We start from the raw sequence: 19652 nt of genomic DNA on the forward strand, positions 1-19652 counted from the left end.
AAAAAATATCTTCACGGCGATTTTTTTTCCCTGCTTGCCCCTCAGTAACCACGGCTGCATTTCAAGCGCCTCACATTAAAGGTAGCAGTCAATCCTCATTTGCAGACTAAATTTTTTATTCTAAATAATTTAATGCTGCTTCAAATGGCTCGTCCATTCATCTCTTTTATTAACAAGTCTGTGCAGTATCTTAATAGCAGACTTATCCTTGATGAGGGTGGTAATCGTGCCAATCCTGGGACATCTGCTGTAGCAACCGTTTTAGAAATAAAAGAGAATACAGCCAAGAGCAGGCTGAGGGGAAGGGGGAAAATCTTATTTATTTTTATCAAATCTGGGGGAAACCAGCATTTTTTCCACACCAAACTGGAAAGGTCAAGCAGCTTCACAACTGGCCAGAGAAAATTAGCCACGCGTTTATTTTGGTGCAGTACAGGAACAGAGGGTCAATTCATCTGCAGGCAGAAAGAGGCTGTTAAATGAATACGTGTTTGTGAGTATACCTCCCTGCCTTCTCCCTCCAAGGAAATCTGCATGCAAAAGCATCATCTATCATAAAAGTATTCAGATAAGAACCGTGATCCAGTATTTTACATTACAGCTAAAATGGGGAAAGAGGGAGGAGGAATGGACTTGTATAGTTCAGAAAGCCAGATTTCCTTTAATTTTTTTCCCCTCCCAGGTAAGATACAATTCTTTCCATTTTATAACCCTTTGGATCACAGCAAAATGATCCCACAGGCCCTTATAGCCAAGGTCATCATACACAGATTTTCTATTACAGGGCACTAGCGGCATTTCACAACTGTCTTTTTATGCACTTCTGCCTTTCCTTCCAGACTATAAATTGTTACAGGGCCCTGGGGCAATCCAGCTGTATACTCCATTCAAATCAGGCTTCAAGGAGAAAGCATCACAGTCAAGATGCTTCAATCAAGTAAACATACAGGCACAAAGGGCAACTGCATCACAACTAATAATGTTTTCTTTTGTATGGCAAATGCACCACTTTTTTATGTTTTAAAAGCACTGCAAGTTTCTCTCTGATGCTCAGATTCAAAGTGTAGCCCATTAGCATTTTAAATAGGACACCAAATCAAATCAAAACATGATAAATCAGCAGCATGCTGCTAAAATCCATTTGCTGGGTGTTTCTAAATTTTTTTTGGTAAGAATAAAAGGAAAACCTTAAAAAGCAAATTTAGGCTCGTTCATCAAACTGGAATTTCAGACTAAAGAAAAGCCATGAATCATACTGTTAAAAGGCAGATTTGCAGGATCTCTTTTCTTCAGATTCATTAACACATGCAGTAGTCACATATGCCTCAGTAGTCAGCCCACCAGCTATGCTTCTGTTTTTTGGCCATCAATAATAGCAATTTTTTGACATTTTCCAAAATCTTCTCGTTTTCTTCTCAATATCCCACAAACGCAAGTAAAGAACAAAAACACCCTAATTTGTAAGTTGTGTGGCTGAAAGCAGGTGTACTTCTTCTTTCATTTCCTGGATGCCTCCACTCGCTTTTTTGTATGTTTACGTGATATATTTCTTTGTTGTCTTTTTTTTAATTAATCCATTCTTTTAGATTCAGGATGCATGTAAATAAAAGGCTCTGCTAGGTGGTTAGCTATGCTTTATTGCTTTGGAGAGGAACCATACCTGCATATGACGGTTTCTCTCTCCCCACCCCCCCAACCAATGCTGATTTTTGCTACCAGATTTTACAGAAACACACACACGTCTGCGCACACACACATGCACACTTTCTCTCTCTTACTTTAAGGCAACCAAAGCCCTTCATTACATTAGACACCTAAACTGGACAAAGGGACCATCACTGGACACACCAATACAAATGTTTTGCGTATTAAAAGCATATACTTATTAACTAGCATGTATATTTTACAATGCTATTACTGCTGTTGTGGCCGTATAGATATATCAACCTCTCATTAGGCAGGGTTAGGAAGAAATTTTCCCTGTAGCCAAGTGATCCCAGAACTGTCATTGCAGCCTTTTCTTAAACTACTCCTTGAAGCACGCGAGTCATGCCCCGGAGAGGACATAATACTGGAGTAGACGGGCCATGACTCGCAGGCACAATGCTAATTCCTACATCCCAAAGCAGGCAGCTAAAAAATACTCTGCTAACATCATTTTTTTCCTTTTTTGCGGGGGTGAGGAAAGGGAACAAAGTTAGTATAGTCTCATGTTGGATTTCCAACTCAAATACTGGTGCAGATATGTTCATCAAGGCAGGTTTAACTGTATTTAATTTAATGTGATCAGGGAGGAAATGCCATCCAGAAGTTAATGGTATTATTACCAAAAATTTGTGGATGGCATTTGCCTGAATAGCAGTAATTCAGGTCTGTCTGCTTCATCTGAGACAGCATTAAAAGAAAAATGCCACAAACATATATTGCATTTGCCTGTGGTTGCTACAGTGAGATCTATACTCCTGGAGACTGCCTACCAAAAACTGTTTAGGAAACCCCAGTACTAAGAGACAACCAACTGGTGGAGACAACTGGTGCCCTAACCAGCTACCCCTCTGAACGGCCTGATCTGAAGGAAAACAGGAGAGGATTTCAACATGGAGGCCTTAATGCTGAGAAAGAATCTGAGCTCTTTTCTCAGATCCTATGGAGGGAAAATACAGAGGTAGACAGTAGGAAGGGAAATACTATTGGCAGAGCTAATCCTAGACCCACTCTTAAGAGATTCGAAATCCTATCCTCCCTCTTGTATTTCAGAAGAGAAAAAGGAGTCAGAATTAAATCTAACACGATTTGACCTCTTCTTGACAAGGCCTGGACTTCCAGTTAGGAGAAGGGACTATTATTACGGGAAGTTTATGGGACGCTGAGAAACCGGGCTCGCTTCCCCAGAAAAGAGAGACAAGACAGACGACGAGGCCTTCAGGCTCCAAGGGTTCTGATGAGCGGTAGGAAGAGACACTGGACTTCCCCACTATTTATTCCAAAGTGGCAAAAGTACAGATCCTTAATTTTGTAGAAAAAAAATTCAAAAAGGCACACGCTCCAACTAGGGTTCAAACAGCACAAGAGTAAGCCTAGTGACACTGCTCCAGTGTGTACGTAGTTTGCATTAATAAGGCTGTAGTGCCAGAATATATTTAGGTAAGTTTTCTGAATATCTGAGCCGTACCTAGGGTACGATGAATCGGGGCAACTGCCTTGGGCCCCACACTTTGGGGGGGCCCCGTGGAGCCAGGCAGAGCAGCTGTGGCCCCTCCAACGGGTCCCTCCTGGAGCTGGTTGCTCAGCCCCGTGCCGTGGAAGAAGCACGGAGACCTCCGCCCCCCAACCCCTTTGCAGGGGTTAAGGGTGCCCCACACAGGCTGATTTGCCCTGAGCCCCGCACCCCACTAGGATTAGCTCTGCTGAATACGAACTTGAGTATGGTAGAAGGTAAGAAAACAAAACAACACAAACCCCCTTTTTGTTCTGGGTCCTAAAAGGAAATTATAAATGTGGCATTTATGACAGCAGCATCGCTGTAGAAACAACTGTATCATCATAAATTGAGTTTGACTACAGAGTGTTATAGGATTAAGTTAAAAGGAGCAGATGGCAGTGCAGGAGGCAGCCCTTAAAGTAAATATCCTCAATAATATATCCTTAGAGCAAGAGAAAGTCTCAGAAAAGTGGTTACATGTGAAAATGGGATATATTTTACGGAGCATTCCAGCATGAATTGCCTTCCCTTAAATTATATGAGCAAAGAAACCTAAAAGCTGGTAGGCCTTAAAATTGCGTGTAGAAAACCAGCAAAATGACCTCCGCACTTCAAATGAACCATTAACCCACCTTCATTTTTCACAACCCACTTTGTTCCTCTTTTGCCTCCCTTGTATTTACTTATTACTAAGAGGCATTAATTAACACCACAACAGCACAGTGACATATTCCAGTGCTTTCCCTTACTATTTATCTACCAAGCAATACCTGTTATCTAGTGGCATTACTGTTGCGTGCCAAGAGCAGCATCTAGAGAGCTTCATCCCACGATATCCAAGGTGCACTCCAACGTGCAAGAAAATAAATGTTTTTTCTCCCAAGGTAAAAAAAGATGCAAGTAGAAGAGAAAAGAACAAAGTTGATGCCACATATCCATGCTCGTAATCCGTGCCTAATCCATGCTCATAAACGACTGCTTACAACTCCGCGTTCCTCAGTTGTTTCAATGGGTACTTTCTTGTTTTGATTACATTTTTGGCAAAAAAACTCAATAGCTAGCTGGGGTTTAATACCATCGGTGTTTTTCAAGAGGCAGTAAATAAGAGGGAAAGAATAAAAAACAACAACCAACTGAGAGTGTAGACTTAAGGTCAGTCATAACTTTATACTTAACCAAAAGTCCACGCACCACTTCCTCAGCCCCGAAGGCCCAAAACATAGCCAACACAACAAAAAGGGCTGGCACAAAATAAAACTAAGAGACGAGCTCTGGCGGTAGTCTCTGTACAAAATAACCCAGTAAGTTACTTATGTACACACACAAGCATCTCTCACAACCCTGCGAATAAAGGACAAGGGCTGCTTGGGTTTTAAATCTGTAGTGTCCAATCAATTCCACATCTGTGCAACAAAGCAAACAAGGAAAGCATTTACAGTATGCAACTATGCCCTTTATAAATGGACCCACCCTCCCCCCCACCAGGCAGAAATTACTCTTCACAAGCAAATCATTTACAGGTGCTGTGGCCACTTTAGTAATTTAAGAAGAGAGTTGGGGAGGGGGGGGAAGGGTGGAGAAGATGGCAGCCTATTCCAAAGAACTACCCTTTCAATTTAACGTTTCAACGGTGCAATCCTCAACAACAGAAAACACGCCAGCAAAATTAACATAAATGCAATAGCTAGTGAGCCACCGCAGCAGTGCTCTGCATTCTTACATTTCTGTGCTGTGTCACTCCAGCAGAACTGCTGCCTTGAGAGTACACCAAACGTACTGGCTAAGAATGGGTACTGTAAAGGATCCAACTTGCATACAAGGGCATCTTGTTCTTCTAATGGAGAGAAACACAGGTGCAACAAAAATGAACTACACACTGCGGTACAGCAGCACATTCCATTACAAAGAAAACAAATGTTCACTTGAAGCCCGTTTTACAGCGCCGCACATCTTTTTGCTTTGGAGAAGACGTCTGTTTTGCTGCCATGTAATTTGTATTTAAACAACCTGGTATTGCAAGCAGCTGGAAAAAATCATCCTTGTCCAATCAAGAAGGGATTCATACGAAATATTTTCCATTCCTATCTTTTGGCTTCCTTCTCCCCACTCCCCGACTAGTCTTCAAAAGACAACATTCACTAGATCCGCTTATTAGTTATTAATTCAAAAGTTATAGGTTCTTGCACTATAAATCTAATTTCAGCTCGCATATTTGCAAGTGAACATGTGTACGTTCTTAACACCTGGACGTTTATGCCGTCATTAGCGTGCGCACACATGCCCATGCTAAATTTATACCTGAACACTTACATCGAGAAACTTAAATTATGATGCAATCAATGCTCTCCTATAAAAGCTAAATTAACAAAAAATAGTCTATTAGTGAAGACATCTGGTGTATTATAGCAAGAAAAGTTAATGATATTGTCTGGAACCCTGCAATCAATTTTTTTCTCCAGCAGCTCTATCATTACACTGTATTAGATCTGTGCGCGCCTGTGGAATTTATTAGATCTCAGCGCATGGTAGAAGCTTTGCCAACTGGATCTGGTTCAGATCAGGCTAAAATGGGTTTGGCAGCACTCCTCGACTTCAAAGAACAATCAATAAAGTTACCTTTATGCTGCGTTGTGTCAACTGCCACAAGATTTACGGGCTTCCTATAGAATCCCTTTCAAACACAGTTGAGATGGCTTCTGAGAGGACTACCAATCATCTTTACATTTAAATCTCCAGTAAACAGAACACTGTGCTGCTCACCGAGAAATATTGGTAATCAATCCCAGGGACTCAGTTGCACAGAATTAATGCAAAGACAAAAAGTTTGCCGAGATCAATGTAATGGGTAAAATTTACAACCAGTTCAGCAAATCCTAGTTAGTGAGCATCACAGATATGGAAAACTCAGTAAAACACTCTAGACTATGCAGAGAAAGAATACTGTCTGGTGGGGAAAGGACATTTGCTACGATGGTGGGAAAAGGTACCTGACCATAGTACACAGCACTGACTAGCCCAGTACATTTGTTCATCTGCCTTCTGAAAATACATGGCAACAAGGAATAAAAGCAACTTCTTTCAAATATTCTTTCTGCCCCTCCTTCCCATCTTTAAATTCTCCAGACTTCAGGAGTTAAAAGTCTCCTACACTATTGCAGCTGGGTTTTTAACCTAGCACTTGAAGCTCTCAGCAGGCAACCGGCAACTAAAATGTGCAAGTGCGAGTTTTCACTTGCTCTCAGCTTCTGGCTACCAGTGGTCTTTTTGAGTAAGGTTCAGAACAGTGTAAATAAGATAAAAGATTTAAAGCATTACCCTTCAAAAAAAACACTCCCTGGTCTCTCTTTCAACCCCCAAATCTTTACTTGGGTCATAAGAAAAATGTGTAGCATTTCATACAGGAGGAATTTTCTTTCTTTCTTTTGGAAGGGATTGCCTTTCTCCCCCTCAAATGCCCTTTTATGGCAAACTTGTGTGCAAACAGAACTACATTTTTCCCCCACAAGTGTTCTTGTGTTAAGATGCACCACAGAGTCTTTCAGTTTAAGATAAATATACACACATCTAAGCTTTTCTTGCAAAAGAATTTGTGGAGTCAGCATCTATAGAAGACACAAGTGTGCATAATAGGAGAGGATAACACAAATCTCAGATGTTGAACCAATTTTGTAAAATCCAGCCATTAAACTGAATCCCAAGACCACAGCCATCCTAAAAATATAACACAAGACCACAACAAGGCGTCAGGGAATCTAAACTACAGCATAACTACAGCCAGATTTTCCACTTCTGCAAGGTAAATGCGTTTGCCACTGCCACGCCAACCCCTTCATTTCCACACGCTGAGCTGAAGACGTGATTCTGAGCCACGTGGAATTACACAATATTACTGTGTGCACAATATTAAGAGTCTCGTTTTCTTAAGCGCTACATGCTCGCAACTCCAGACGAAGTCAAAACTCAGCAGCTGAGTCAGGCCTTTAGAAAGATACGAAGAAAGAAGAAAACACTGAGAAAAAAAAATGAAGATCCCCAGGATCCAGTCTGTTGTTTCTCATTTAGGATGTATGTTAGATCTAAACTGGAAGAAGAATGGGGCAGGACAGAGCTGTGAATCTTCAGGGCTTGGACTCCTTGACCACAACTTTAGTTTAATGCACAGAAAGCCAAGAGGGCACTCTATGAAGCCAGTCTGAATGTTAATCTTCCATATGCCCATGAGCCATGTGTAACCCTAAGGTACTTCAAGTTTTCAAGAAAAGTAAAGAGCATCTAGGGAGGACAGAAATTGTTCTTGGTTCTTCTCTGGCTATAAATGCTCTCACGCACGTTGCTAAGTGAGAAGAGGGTGTTCTTCTGTGACATCTAATATTTCCCAAAGATGAAACACCCTCCACACTACATTTTTTAAAAGGCTCTCAGGAACAGAAGAGTCCTAAACGAGTTGTTTGCAGTAGGTAAAAAAGTAAAGACCCCATGAAAGAGGCACAAAGGATTATTGGAAAGGGAACATTATGGCCTGATGCCAAAACCAGTAGATAAAAAAAAAAAAAAAAAAAAAAAAAAAAAAAAACACAAAAAAAAACCTTAAGCTTAAAACCAGTATGTAAAATTTATGTCATGCTTTTTGCTTCTTTCCCTACATGAAAGATAAACACTTCAGTGCCAGCAGCCTGGCATTCACAAGCAGCCCTTCAACACCAAATCAATGCATATTTATCCAAGTACAGAGAGGAAAGAGTGTTATGCATTTCCATTTTTCAAGATTTTAAGACATGTTTGTAATGAACAAACATGCTAGTATGGGGTTTGTGAAATAGTCTAATATACTGTTTCCGTCCTCTATCCCAAACCCACTCTTCCACCTTAGCTTACAGCTTACCTTGATTCTTTCCTGAACACCTGAAACCATGAATGATGCCTGAACATACTGGTAACAGGCAGTGCAATTCCTAGAGGGACAACCTGTGTTACAGAAACACCAAGAGAATATAAAAGCCATCATCACTACTACTTACTTACTGGCACCGATTCCCAAAAATGCAATGGCTCCTACTTAATCTAGTTCGCAGTAGATCAAGGCATTATACTTACTATCATTACACATCAAAACTTAGTTCCAAATGGGACTAGCCTGGGATAGAAATGTTCACTCATGTCTGCTCCCACCAAATGTATATTCAGCCTTTGCGGTAACTGTGCTATGCTATTAGCTAGGAGTAACAGAGGATAGCTAGCTTTACAGTATCATAGCTACAGCAAATATTAATGTACACTTTTACCTCTCACTGCAGCCATATGATAATATTCTAGGTCCATCCTCTGTCATCTTAACTGCAGCATACCGTAAAAGGAAGGTAATGTCCTGAGTTAAGACTAGAACATCCAGCATCAATCAAAGACTGCATAAATTAATTTAAAACAGACTGCAAAAGAAAATACCATGACTACTGAATCGAAGGGTCTGTCTACTATAAGTAGGGATCCCAATCCCCTGCACGGTGCCCCCCCAAATTGGCAGAGGTTTTACATATGCCCCAATTTTCACTTCCCCAGCAATAATCAGCAGCAAACAGCCCAGCTGGTGGGACCCCTCTGCCAATCAGGTGCAGGGAGGGCAACCAGCAAAGTGAAAAACATTAAAGGAGAAGCTGCAGGGCGCACTTCCAGCATGATTTACGGTGATCCCCAACTACAAGTTCACTTTTAAAAATTACTGTACATCCACCACACAGGGACAGAGTCAAATTCTTGTACTTGTACTGACTTTCTGATCCCCTGAAAGTAGCCCCATTGAAAGCAGCCGAGCTATTTCCACGTTAAGCAGCTATTTAACATAAGCAAAGATATTCTATTGGTTGTGTACATTTAGAAGCGAATTAAAAAAAAAAATGGAGACGGCTAGTACTAGTATTCCCAAGTTACAGATACAAGTTGCATTCTTCAAAGCTTAAACAGCTACTGCTCTAAAAAAGAATGAAATCCTGATGCCACTGAAGTCAGTGCAAGTTTTGCCTTGGATAAGGCCAGGATTTCACATATTGCTCTAAAAATGATACGGTTACCTTTAGACCAGGGCAATTATTTGGGCCAGTGGACCACATAGGGAGTTTTGCGAAGTTGTAGCAGGCTGGGTCAACAACCCTCCCTCAACAGCTCACCAAAACTCCCTATGTGGGATGGAGCCGCAGGCAGGAGGGGAGCTGCAGTGGGTGGGCGGCAGCTTTAGCAGAGGCAGCTTGGCCGAAGCCCTGCCAGCACAGTCTATCCTCGAGGAGGGGCTGCAGCTGCTGCCTACCTTTGGCAGTCCAGATGCAGAGGTGGCAGCAGATAGGCAGAAGTTGCTGCTAGGTGCCAGGAAAAAGCAGAACTTGGCAGTGCGCACAGCCACCCCCCTCCGCCCCCCAACCGCTGCAGCCGCCTGGAAGCCACATCAGGTCCGTCCTGCAGCTCCTCCCCACCGCCACCACCAGCGTCGCCTCTGGGCCTGCCCAAACCGTTCCTCTCTCCCCACTCCCCACCCAAACCATCCCTGCATGCCCCAATCCACTAAGTCCTGGCCCTGTCCACACCTTACACCAGCTCCTGCCACGTGCCAGAAGCAGCACCAGGTGGGCACTGGCATCAGCTGTGGACGCTGCCAGCAGGTTCCAGGCAGCTGCATCAGCGAGAGGGAGGTGGCCTGCCCAGCAGGACGCAGGTGTGTGTTGGAAGCTGGTCTAAGCTACGGACAGGGCTGGGATGTAGGCGCCTGCCCATCAGCAGCTGGAGCCACCAGCTCCCCACGTGCTGGATCCCATGACTTTGCAGCCACTCACCTGTGGGACGAATATAATCAGTTGGTGGGCCATATTTTGCCCACCCTGGACCATGTTGTACATGATGCTTTATTTCACAACTCAAAAGGGTTATTTTTATGCATCCGTGAATACTGAAGGTGACAGGCAGCACAGGAATGCCAGAAACAGAAGAGCACAAATATGATCCAAAACGCTGCTCGACAGTCTTACTAGAATTGCCAAATCACTTTGTGAGCGCCTCTGACTCCCATCACCTACAACCTCTAGTCCTGGCTTGAGTTTTAGGTACAAAAGAAGAATAAGCTTGAAATGTTCACTCCACATCTCAAGTGAGAAGCCTTTAAACAGTACGCTGGGAAATCCAATCCCCTGAGGCAGCCCCATCTTGACCTGCTAGGCCATACTATCCTCCCCGAGTTGGGGCAGGACCTTTGGTCCCTGGGTGTTTCTCTCCCCTGTACCCCCACGCCACAGCTGGTTCCTACCATGGGTGCAGCTTCCAGGAAACCAAAACACCAATGTCCCATCCGCTCCCCCCACACGCACACAACTTATTACTACTACCCCATTTTATCCTATCTCTTGAGAAGTAGTTCACGAAGAGACTAAAACAACTCTTTATTCAGTGCTGTTCTCCAAATGAAGCAAAAAATCATAAACAGGATAGCAGTAGAGACATTTTACAAAGAGAACAACAGTAGCAGCTAAAGCTTTATCACTGGAATTTAATGGCCATTGGTGAGATGTAATTGTGCTTCAGGAAATGAAAAGAGCTGTTCCTCTAGTATCTCGTTTAGCAGAACTGATGTGTTAAAACAGGGACTTGTAGTGTAAGTGTAATATAGTAATGTGAGAAAACATACTGTTATGCATGCTATGACAAGGAGAGATGGAAAGAGCACGTAAAGAGGATGACGCTGGTTTCTTTCTTCTAAGCAGTGCAATCTGGAGAGGAGACTAGATGCTGTTCCAAAATAATTTCTAGCACTTGCCATGCAAGCTTATCACTTCCGAAGGTGGTATCAGCAGCTCAGTCCCTACAAATCTATCAAGCTGAGTCTCATCCTATGCGTCTCTTGCTAATTCACTCCAATATTAGCAGAGGTGAAACAGCAGAAAAGTTTTAATTACGCCATCAGTCATTCTGATAAAAAGTTTATTAAAGTGAAAGGGGGAAAAAGTCTGTTAAATTAAGATGTCAACCAATTCAAGATTACATCTGAACTCTTCTTTGGGGTAGTTTTCCCACTCCTCCCCTCCCCTCCATTTTTCTTTCTATTTTTGATGTGGGGAAAGGTTTGGATATTTGACTGAAATTGCTGGGTGTCAGACTGTGTAGTACTGTGAACGATTCAGTGATGAATTGAGAGCTGAGATGAAGGTCAGAGCCTAATTTAAACTCCTGGGTACATTTCATGAGTACATAATGGCCTGCAGATAACTAGCTAACCTAACTGGCTCAGTGCTAAACCGAAAGTCTAGCTATGAAATCCATGCTCAGCTGTCTCCAACCTGCTTTGCCATCTTAAAGCAGTCACTTTATCGCTGGTGGTAAAACACAAAGCTCCCTCTTTTTCCCATCCCTTCTTGCAGCAAAAGAAACTGGAAAGAGTCCTATGCCTGGACTGTACAATGAACACTTAGTTGAAAGGGATAGTTACTAAATGAATAACCTAACTGTGCAGCCAAACCCACTTTTATTTTATGATAACCAAGAAGATAACATACTTAATTAGCTGGTGACATTTCAAAGCTGTTGATTTTTGATTCCCCGCTTCACTCGGCATTGCTTTACTGAGTGCAAAACAAGATTGTGTTTTCTTGCTAGAATCTGACATGGGGAAAAAGAGATTAAGTATCCTTTCCCCTGTACCTCTTACCCTTTCCTCCACATCAGTCACACCAACCTTGGCAAACGTAATGCAAATCCATTCTGTTAGTCAAACCAACATCAGGTTTCTTTTTTAGAAGATCATTATGCCTGTGACTTTAGTGACACACTCATCAGGGGAATTAAAGAGTCTGTGAATAGGAGGATAAGCATACATAAGCTATATTCTTTCCATACACAGATCACGAGAATTGATATCATTATATACTCTGCGAGTAGGAAGAGGAAGAGGAAGAATAAGACACAACACTATGTGAGATTTAAAAAAAAAAAAAAAAAAAGGTATCAAAACATATTGCACTCTGCTTCCCACATTGTTTTGCAGACAGCTTTAATATGTTGTACTAGACCACTACTGACAACAGAAGCTTCAGCTTTTATTGCTGTTAATACCCTGAGCAATTACTGTAACTCAGCAGGAACTTCTGCCCAGAATGGCAACTATCACATTGTAATTCAGCATTTCATGAGAGATTCTGTTCAAACATGAAGGCACCTGCTAATGTGCAAAAATTGTACAAATGGGGCTTAACGCATTATTAGAACTGGTAGATAAAAGCCAACATTCACATTTTTTTCCCCTCCACTCAAGTTTTTTTTCATGGTGTAACAGCATTATACTTGTTAGAGATCACAGCAAAAGAAGCAAATGTGAAAGCAACAACAAAAACTTGTTCAGGAAGCAGGCAACTGCCAGGTTTCAGAGATGCCAAGTTGTGAAAATTACCTAAAAAGATGAGTACTGTAAATAATGGAGAACTCCAGGCAAGAAAAAAAATATCACATGGACATCAATATTGAAGCTATCAGTGTGACAGGGGAAAGGAAAGAACATGTTCTCCTGCTCTACAGCCTTGCAAAATTAACCAGAAGAAGCGGGGGGGTGGGGGGGGAGGGTGGAAGGAATCAGGAAAAGGAAAGGAAACCTTTAATGGAAACAGATGGTGGGTAATCTAAACTAAATGTGTCACCCTGTGCCGGTAATTATTTATTATTTTAACTTTTAATGATACAAACATTTGTAACACATAAGCAACCAAAAAAGATCCTCAGTTAAGGACCTCATTCTCTCTTAAGTTCACTGTACACAGTGCGTCTTGGCGGTTGCAAGGAAGGGACAAAATCTAGACACCACCCTTGTAACATCTAGGCAAGGCACTTGGAAGTTTCCATCAGTATTCTCACTGTAATAAAAATGTGTAGCCTACTAATGACTTATATTGGGACTTAACCTTATTTCAAGCACATAATTTATGTATGGAAAATATTCTCTCTCAAGCTTCCAACTGTTCTCCAACATGTGCCCATGAACGCAAGATTCATTTAAGGATGGAAAGCACTGAAACAGGATTCAAGCAAGTTTTTTGTTTTTGTTTTTTTTTTTAAAGATGGGGTTAAGTCCTCAAGTGACAGTCAGTCAATAACAAAGTAGTTTGACAGGCTCCCAAAAAGCAACACTCAGGCAACACTCAATAGCCTGCACATCTCCATCTTTAGCACCTTAGTTACATGGAACCCAACGGCATATTGCAATATCTAGGCACTATCCAATTCAGGTTTTTAGCCAAAAACAGTAGCTTCCAGTAGGCAATACTAAGTAGGTAGCTATGACGATTAGAATACAGTTTTGGTGAAATGATCTACGACAGGGGTTTTCAACCTGTTTTGGTTGGTGTACCCCTGGCGGCTGGTCAAGAAGCAGGGAGTCCGTGGCAGCCGATCGACGAGGGAGGTGGGGGGCAAAACTCGAAGTGCCGGTGGCAGAACAGGGAGTGCCCTCCGCTTCTCCGTGCCGCTACCGCATACCCCCTGGGAGCTTCCCAAGTACCCCCAGGGGTACACATATCCCTGGTTGACAACCCCATGTCTATGATTTCAATTCTGTATGCCACAAGCAACCAGCTGGCTCTGCTTGCACCAGGGCAGCTTATTGCCTCAGGAGTGACAAAGCAGTTGCTAGAAGTTTCATCAAGGAAGAATTAAGAGAAATGAAAGACTATAGGCAGAGGTGGGGGGGGCAGGAAATCACAAGAAGTATTGCTTACCAGTTTGAAGTCTTGAATGCTGCAGATGAAGTATGGGGTGTTCGGCCGGCGACTTTCAATGTACACGCAATCTTTAAAAAGAAAGATTTTAAAATAATGGCAATTAAACTTCTGTGCTTTAAAGCAAGAATACAAAACAGGTTCTATGGAAAACAGCTTAGACCGGGAGGGAAAAAAACCCCATAATGCTCATTAGCATAACATGTAATTTATTTCAAGCTTCATCTAAAAATAGAAGCTAGATGCTTTATTATGATAAGTAAAGAAATAGTTGCATAAAAATTAACTTTGATTTGAATGGACACTTTGTTAGGAAAACAAATGAACTCATATAAGACTGTTTGGAATCTAGCTAGTATAATGACCGGGTCATAACCTATGAACCAGACCAACACAAGGCAGGGAACTAAGCGAATCCCTTGTGGTTCACCCACTATTAAAAACCTAACACAAGCGTATTTTCTTTTCTAATTGTAAAGAAAACCAAGACAACCAATCATAGCTGGAATGCAGTAAACTAAATTAGATTTCCGCAGGGAAGAGCAGACCTTCCTCAAATTACGTTTGACATGACAGTGTCTGAGTAATTATTTGTGTTTGCTTTTAACAACTGGACTTTAAAAGGTTGCTGTAAAATGAGGTCTGCTGTGTTACACACACAATCCTGGCAAGAATCACAGCAAAAGCATTGACTGAGGGGAAAAAAGTACAGCGCTGAATGGAGAAAGAACTGCCTGATTAATGGTAATGACTTTAGAAATGGGAAAATCCACACAGCTTGCTAGAAAGCAGAGATATTGTTCCCAAAGCCAAGCAAATATTTCATGGAAAGTCACTATGCTCTTTTCATTTATACTCCCATTGATAACTACTTGCTCAGATGCTGGAATATGCTATACACATCAGCTGCCCTATCTATCACTCTCCACAAAATTGCATGCACTTCTACAAAAAAAAAAAAGGTAGGTCTTATATAAAAAAAACCGCCCAAAAACCTCAGGTGCTGAAAGATAAAAGCAGTGTTTTTTCTATTGCCTTCAAAAGCTAATAACTGTAAAAGAAAAATACAAGAAAAAAAAGCAATCTCTCTATTTAGTTCATGTGCTTAACCAATAGCTGGGTTGGGGGTAGATTGCCATAAATTGAAATAATACATATTTCAGAGTGATGCAGTGCCATTCTTCCTGAAGGACACGGGGTTTCGTAAATACTACTGGTTTCTAAATAACCAAGTGGTACTGAGGAATTCCTTCTCTTCCCAATGAAATGCAGTGACTTTGGAGGAGGGTGGGACAAAGGTCAACAGCATCCTATAGAAGCATTTCTAAACTGCAGCTGCAGGAAGCGTCTAAGTCAGGGATCGTCAACCTATGGGATTCAGTCCACAGAGCCACTGGATTCAACCGGCAGATGTTTTGCTTTGGAGGACTTCGGCGGCTGCCTCTCCTCCCACTGCTGCAGAGACCAGAAGCAACACTGGTCAGGACCTAGCGCCTGCCCGCCCACATCTCATCCAGGGGGAGTTACTCCAGCCAGAAAAGCTTGCCTACACATGGTCTAAGTAGCTAGAACATAATCATCTAAGCTGAAAGACGATGGATGCCAGGTTTTAAGAGTCTCTACTACTTTTGGGGTATATTCCAGGACTGAAAGTGGTGAGGAGCCCAGTTTTATCATCTCGCTCAAACTGTGGTAATAGGGAATTTTCCACTGACTAACCAACCATTTTTCCCATGAATACCCTAAATATTCCCAAAACTTTGGTGTCCAGACCACCACTCAACATTTCCAGGCAGATTACACATGGGCCTAGGGGGAGAACCGCTCCCTCCCCTACATATCAAAAGCCAATTTTTAAAAAAGCACCAGTTGAGAAAGGAAGTGTTACATGAGGTTAACACATTTCCCGTCAGCTCTACCAGGCCCAGACACATGATTCAATCTAGGCAAAACCTGTCTGATGAAAATCAACCTTTTTTGGTTGTGGGTTGGAGGGCAGGGGAAGAGACGCAGGGCAGGAAGGGGACAGTGATAGCAGTGGCTGCTTTCCAGGGCATGCTGGAAATTAACCTCCACCAATTCGTCAAGCACTAAAGCACAATGAGCAGAAGCTGAACTGCATGCTCAGCTCAGCTACAGAAGGCAAGAAGTAGGCTCCTTAACCTCCCGAGCCCTGAGTACAACAGCAGTATTTCATCTAAAGTGGAAAAGACCCCTGACTCCAAGAGGTTGCAATTCAGGGTTGCATCCAAACCCATGAAGGATTAAACACACAGAGTCACCTTCCCTTATGCACTGCAAGTAACTTCCAAACTGGCAAGTGCCACTCATAGCAGCCCACATCCCTAAAGGACTTGTTTGGTATCAAACAACTCTACCGCTTGGATGGTCAGAGGGCTACCTATAACAACCTCCGGCCACAGTGACAGCTCAGGTGTCCAGGACCCTGGGCAGTTTTATCTGAGAAGTGTTATTCAGATTAAAAGCAAAATCAAACCCCTTTAAGCCTTCAAGTTATGGACAGATCATTTTCTTCCTTTCTAAGACACTCTTCTTCTTTCCTAAATGCTGTGTTTGAATCTGCATGAAAAATTAAATCCACTCAAGGAAGATGGAAGCCTAGGTTTGCAGAACAAAGAGAAAGGATGGGCTGCATCAACAGCGCAGCAAACAAAACCAACGGTGGCTGGTTAAATCCTTCGAGCGATAGCCCCCCATCGAGGAATAGCCCTGTATCTGGACTGGCGGAGGGGAGCAGCCTTCCTCCGTTTCCTTAAATGCTTATGCCTTGTTACAGAACAAAAAATCACTTCCTGCTGAGTGTTTATAAAGTAACCATGGCAACTGACTGATCCAAAGCCTGTAAATCCATATGTCAAATTCCTACACCCAACACTATTATTTGTAAAGCAGGCTACTTTATCACAACAGTCTCTATCCATCAGGACTTGGACTGTTAATCATTTTGTGGCAGCATTTGATAAAGTCAGATGAGCTTGGCACAATGGATTTTTTTCTAAAAAAAGAGCTACAAAACCTATTGCTTATTTTATGGAAAGAGTCATAAAAACACAGAGGGATTAGAATCTGGAGCAGTCTGAATTCATAATTTTATCGGCATCAGTCAAGCTCGTCTCCAATTGACAACAGAAATTGAAAGAATGCCCTGTTCTGACCTAGCTTCTTGACTCATTTATAAGATAAAGTGAGAAGAAAATTATAGCTGTGCTTTGAGTCGACACTCCCATTATAAACACCTAATTTTAGGGGTTTCGAACGCTGACATTTTGGACTGGAATCTGACGTGCGAGTCTCAAACCAAAAAGAGGTTCTCTCAAACTATTTCTGTTAGCTAAAAAAATGGCGATGGCCAGTTTCAGATCCACAAATGTTAAGTAAAAGGTTTGAGATGCGTTTTTACCCTCACAAAATAAAATGGAAGCAGCCGTTTGACGAAATGCCTGCAAATCTACTTGGATTTGAACCGGTGCTTTTATCACACCGGATTGTGAGGGATTCCCCAGGTGCTCACAGCGAGGCTTAATGGTGGAGCGTGTCAGTCATGTTTGCTGCCTCTCATAGCCAAGTTTAGTCCTGGCCTCTTCTGGCATTTTCTAAAAGATTTGCTTTTGTTTTAAAATGGCCAAAGAATCTCTTTCAATCCAGCTGCTTCCCCCCCTTCCCTCCCAGTCTCTCACCAGGTGTTCGCCGGTTGTAAATCAAAATGCAAGTCAGCTTATAGATGACTCCAAAAAAACAGAGTAGCCGTATGCCACAAAAGAGGCCAGAGCCCAACTACAAGGACACACCACTGAAGTTGCAGGCAACCAGCAGGATTCAGCCATCGTGAGCTTCAAGCTCTCTTAGCAGTGAGAGGACTGTACTCGGATAATAAAAGGGAAAAGACAGAAGAGGAGAGAACAACCACACCCGTCGCATTAAATCAAACCTGCCTCCTTAACACTGCCCTAAAATTATAGCAGTGGGGTAGACGTGGTTGGGAGGGCAAGTGACACAATCTCTCTCTCCCCCTCTCCTACAGCCTACTCCACAAAGAGGTTAGCAGCCAAATGATTTAAAAATCGGCACGTTCAGCAAATGCTTCATGTCACCGAGGAGGTGGCTGTGGAAAATTAGCCAAGCTACGCATGTTTAAAAGTCTGCCACTGCTCATTTCCAGTAGCCTTTTTTAACAAAACAAATTAGCAGCAAGTTTCAGCATGACCAGCCTCCTGTGCTGCAAGCAGATTCATACAGGAGGTGGCAATCTGTTGGGTCAAGAACAAACAAAACTAAAACCCACTCTAAAAAAAAGGGAGAGGGAGAGAGAAGTGTAAATATGTTCTTGTATTATGGACCTCAATCTCTCAAAGGAGCTATGCAGAGTTGTTTCTAGCCATCAGGTATACAACTTGCATTTCCAAAGTTTCCCAAACCGAATGGTGCATTTACTAAACTGACAGGAACAGCTGCGGCAGCAGCGCAAGTTTTAAAAGCCCAAAATATGATTATGTAATGGACCATAAAAGGGCCATGAATGAAAAGTGCAAGACCCATAATCCTAGTAATGAATAACACACATACATGACACCAAAATTTAAAAGCTTTCTGCAAACTTCATAATCAATTGAGTCACAGCACCCCCCGAGAAGCAAGCATGTAAACTGTCACGCACCGCACTGCTTTTCCAGCCATCATTATAGCCATGTCTACAATGGCGTGTTACATGGATCTTGTTTGTTTGCTCTACATAAAGCAATTTAACAACATCAGACTGAAAAAGCTCACACCTCCCTGATATCCCAGCTTAAAGGTACATTAATTGCTGCACGTACATAGTTTTGCACTTACTCAAATTAACTGCTTGGTATTCTGGACAAATATCTCGTGGTGCGACGTTGTATCATTTAAGTCCATGATTTACTCACAGCGCAACACAGACTAGCTTAATGGACACTACGGCATTCTGGGACTGGGGTCAGACAGCAACCTGCACGATTCCTTTCCCGACATCCGTTAATTTTTCCGACACCATTTTCAAGCTGTTGTCAAGCACTCCCGAGATCCCTGACTGTTACAGTCGTTCATACAAGGAGAATTATAAGCACGGTGCAGGCACTTGGGTCTGGCTCTGAACCCCTGCAGAGACTTGGTGTCATCATGACACGGAAGGTCGCCAAATCCGACTGCTATTCTTCACAAGCAAACTAGTTCGGTGTTGGTAAATTAAGTCTTGGGATGGTGGTCATGGCAGCTAGCATGCGAGGAAGGCGCTACTTTGCTAGGTCAAACTTGTCAGTAGCTTATTATGGATGAGATTCCCAAACTACATACGAGCTACTCATTTGGAACGTGCCTCTTCTTCGCCCCCCACACCTGCCAGATGCTTCATAAATAAGAAGGGGCTTTTCCCCTTATTTAGGCAGCAAAGTCTTATTGATCATTTTGGAATATTCATCAGCGTTGGAAAGGAATAGTTTGGCAAGGGACCACAATGCCAGGATCATTCCACACTCTAACTATTTGCTCCAACAGATGAGTACGCTTTCTCCCTAGATTACTAAGGATAATCAGGGAGCTGTACTTCTTCCCATCATCCTGGGACATCCACGTTGCACTGTGCTTCCTTGGATTAAAGAGCACGAACAAGTTTATCTTATCCTGAGTAATCAGAGAAGGCCAGTGGAGTGTGCGTCAAGGGCCGACCCTGCAGG

General features: G+C 42.5%; 1 protein-coding gene across 2 annotated transcripts in view; it reads right to left on the reverse strand.

Annotated features, from left to right (window-relative positions):
- LOC109314445 (arginine-glutamic acid dipeptide repeats protein-like) overlaps positions 1 to 19652 on the reverse strand; it is a 189383-nt gene that overhangs the window by 101658 nt on the left and 68073 nt on the right. For both annotated transcript variants that reach the window (XM_019541625.1, XM_019541626.1), the window contains exon 3: positions 13939 to 14009. In XM_019541625.1, the coding sequence (XP_019397170.1) occupies positions 13939 to 14009 (71 nt within the window). The remainder of the gene's footprint in view (positions 1 to 13938; positions 14010 to 19652) is intronic.

The sequence above is a fragment of the Crocodylus porosus genome, unplaced genomic scaffold (genome assembly GCF_001723895.1).
Source record: "Crocodylus porosus isolate Cpor-Errol unplaced genomic scaffold, CroPor_comp1, whole genome shotgun sequence".
Classification (NCBI taxonomy): Eukaryota; Metazoa; Chordata; order Crocodylia; family Crocodylidae; genus Crocodylus; species Crocodylus porosus.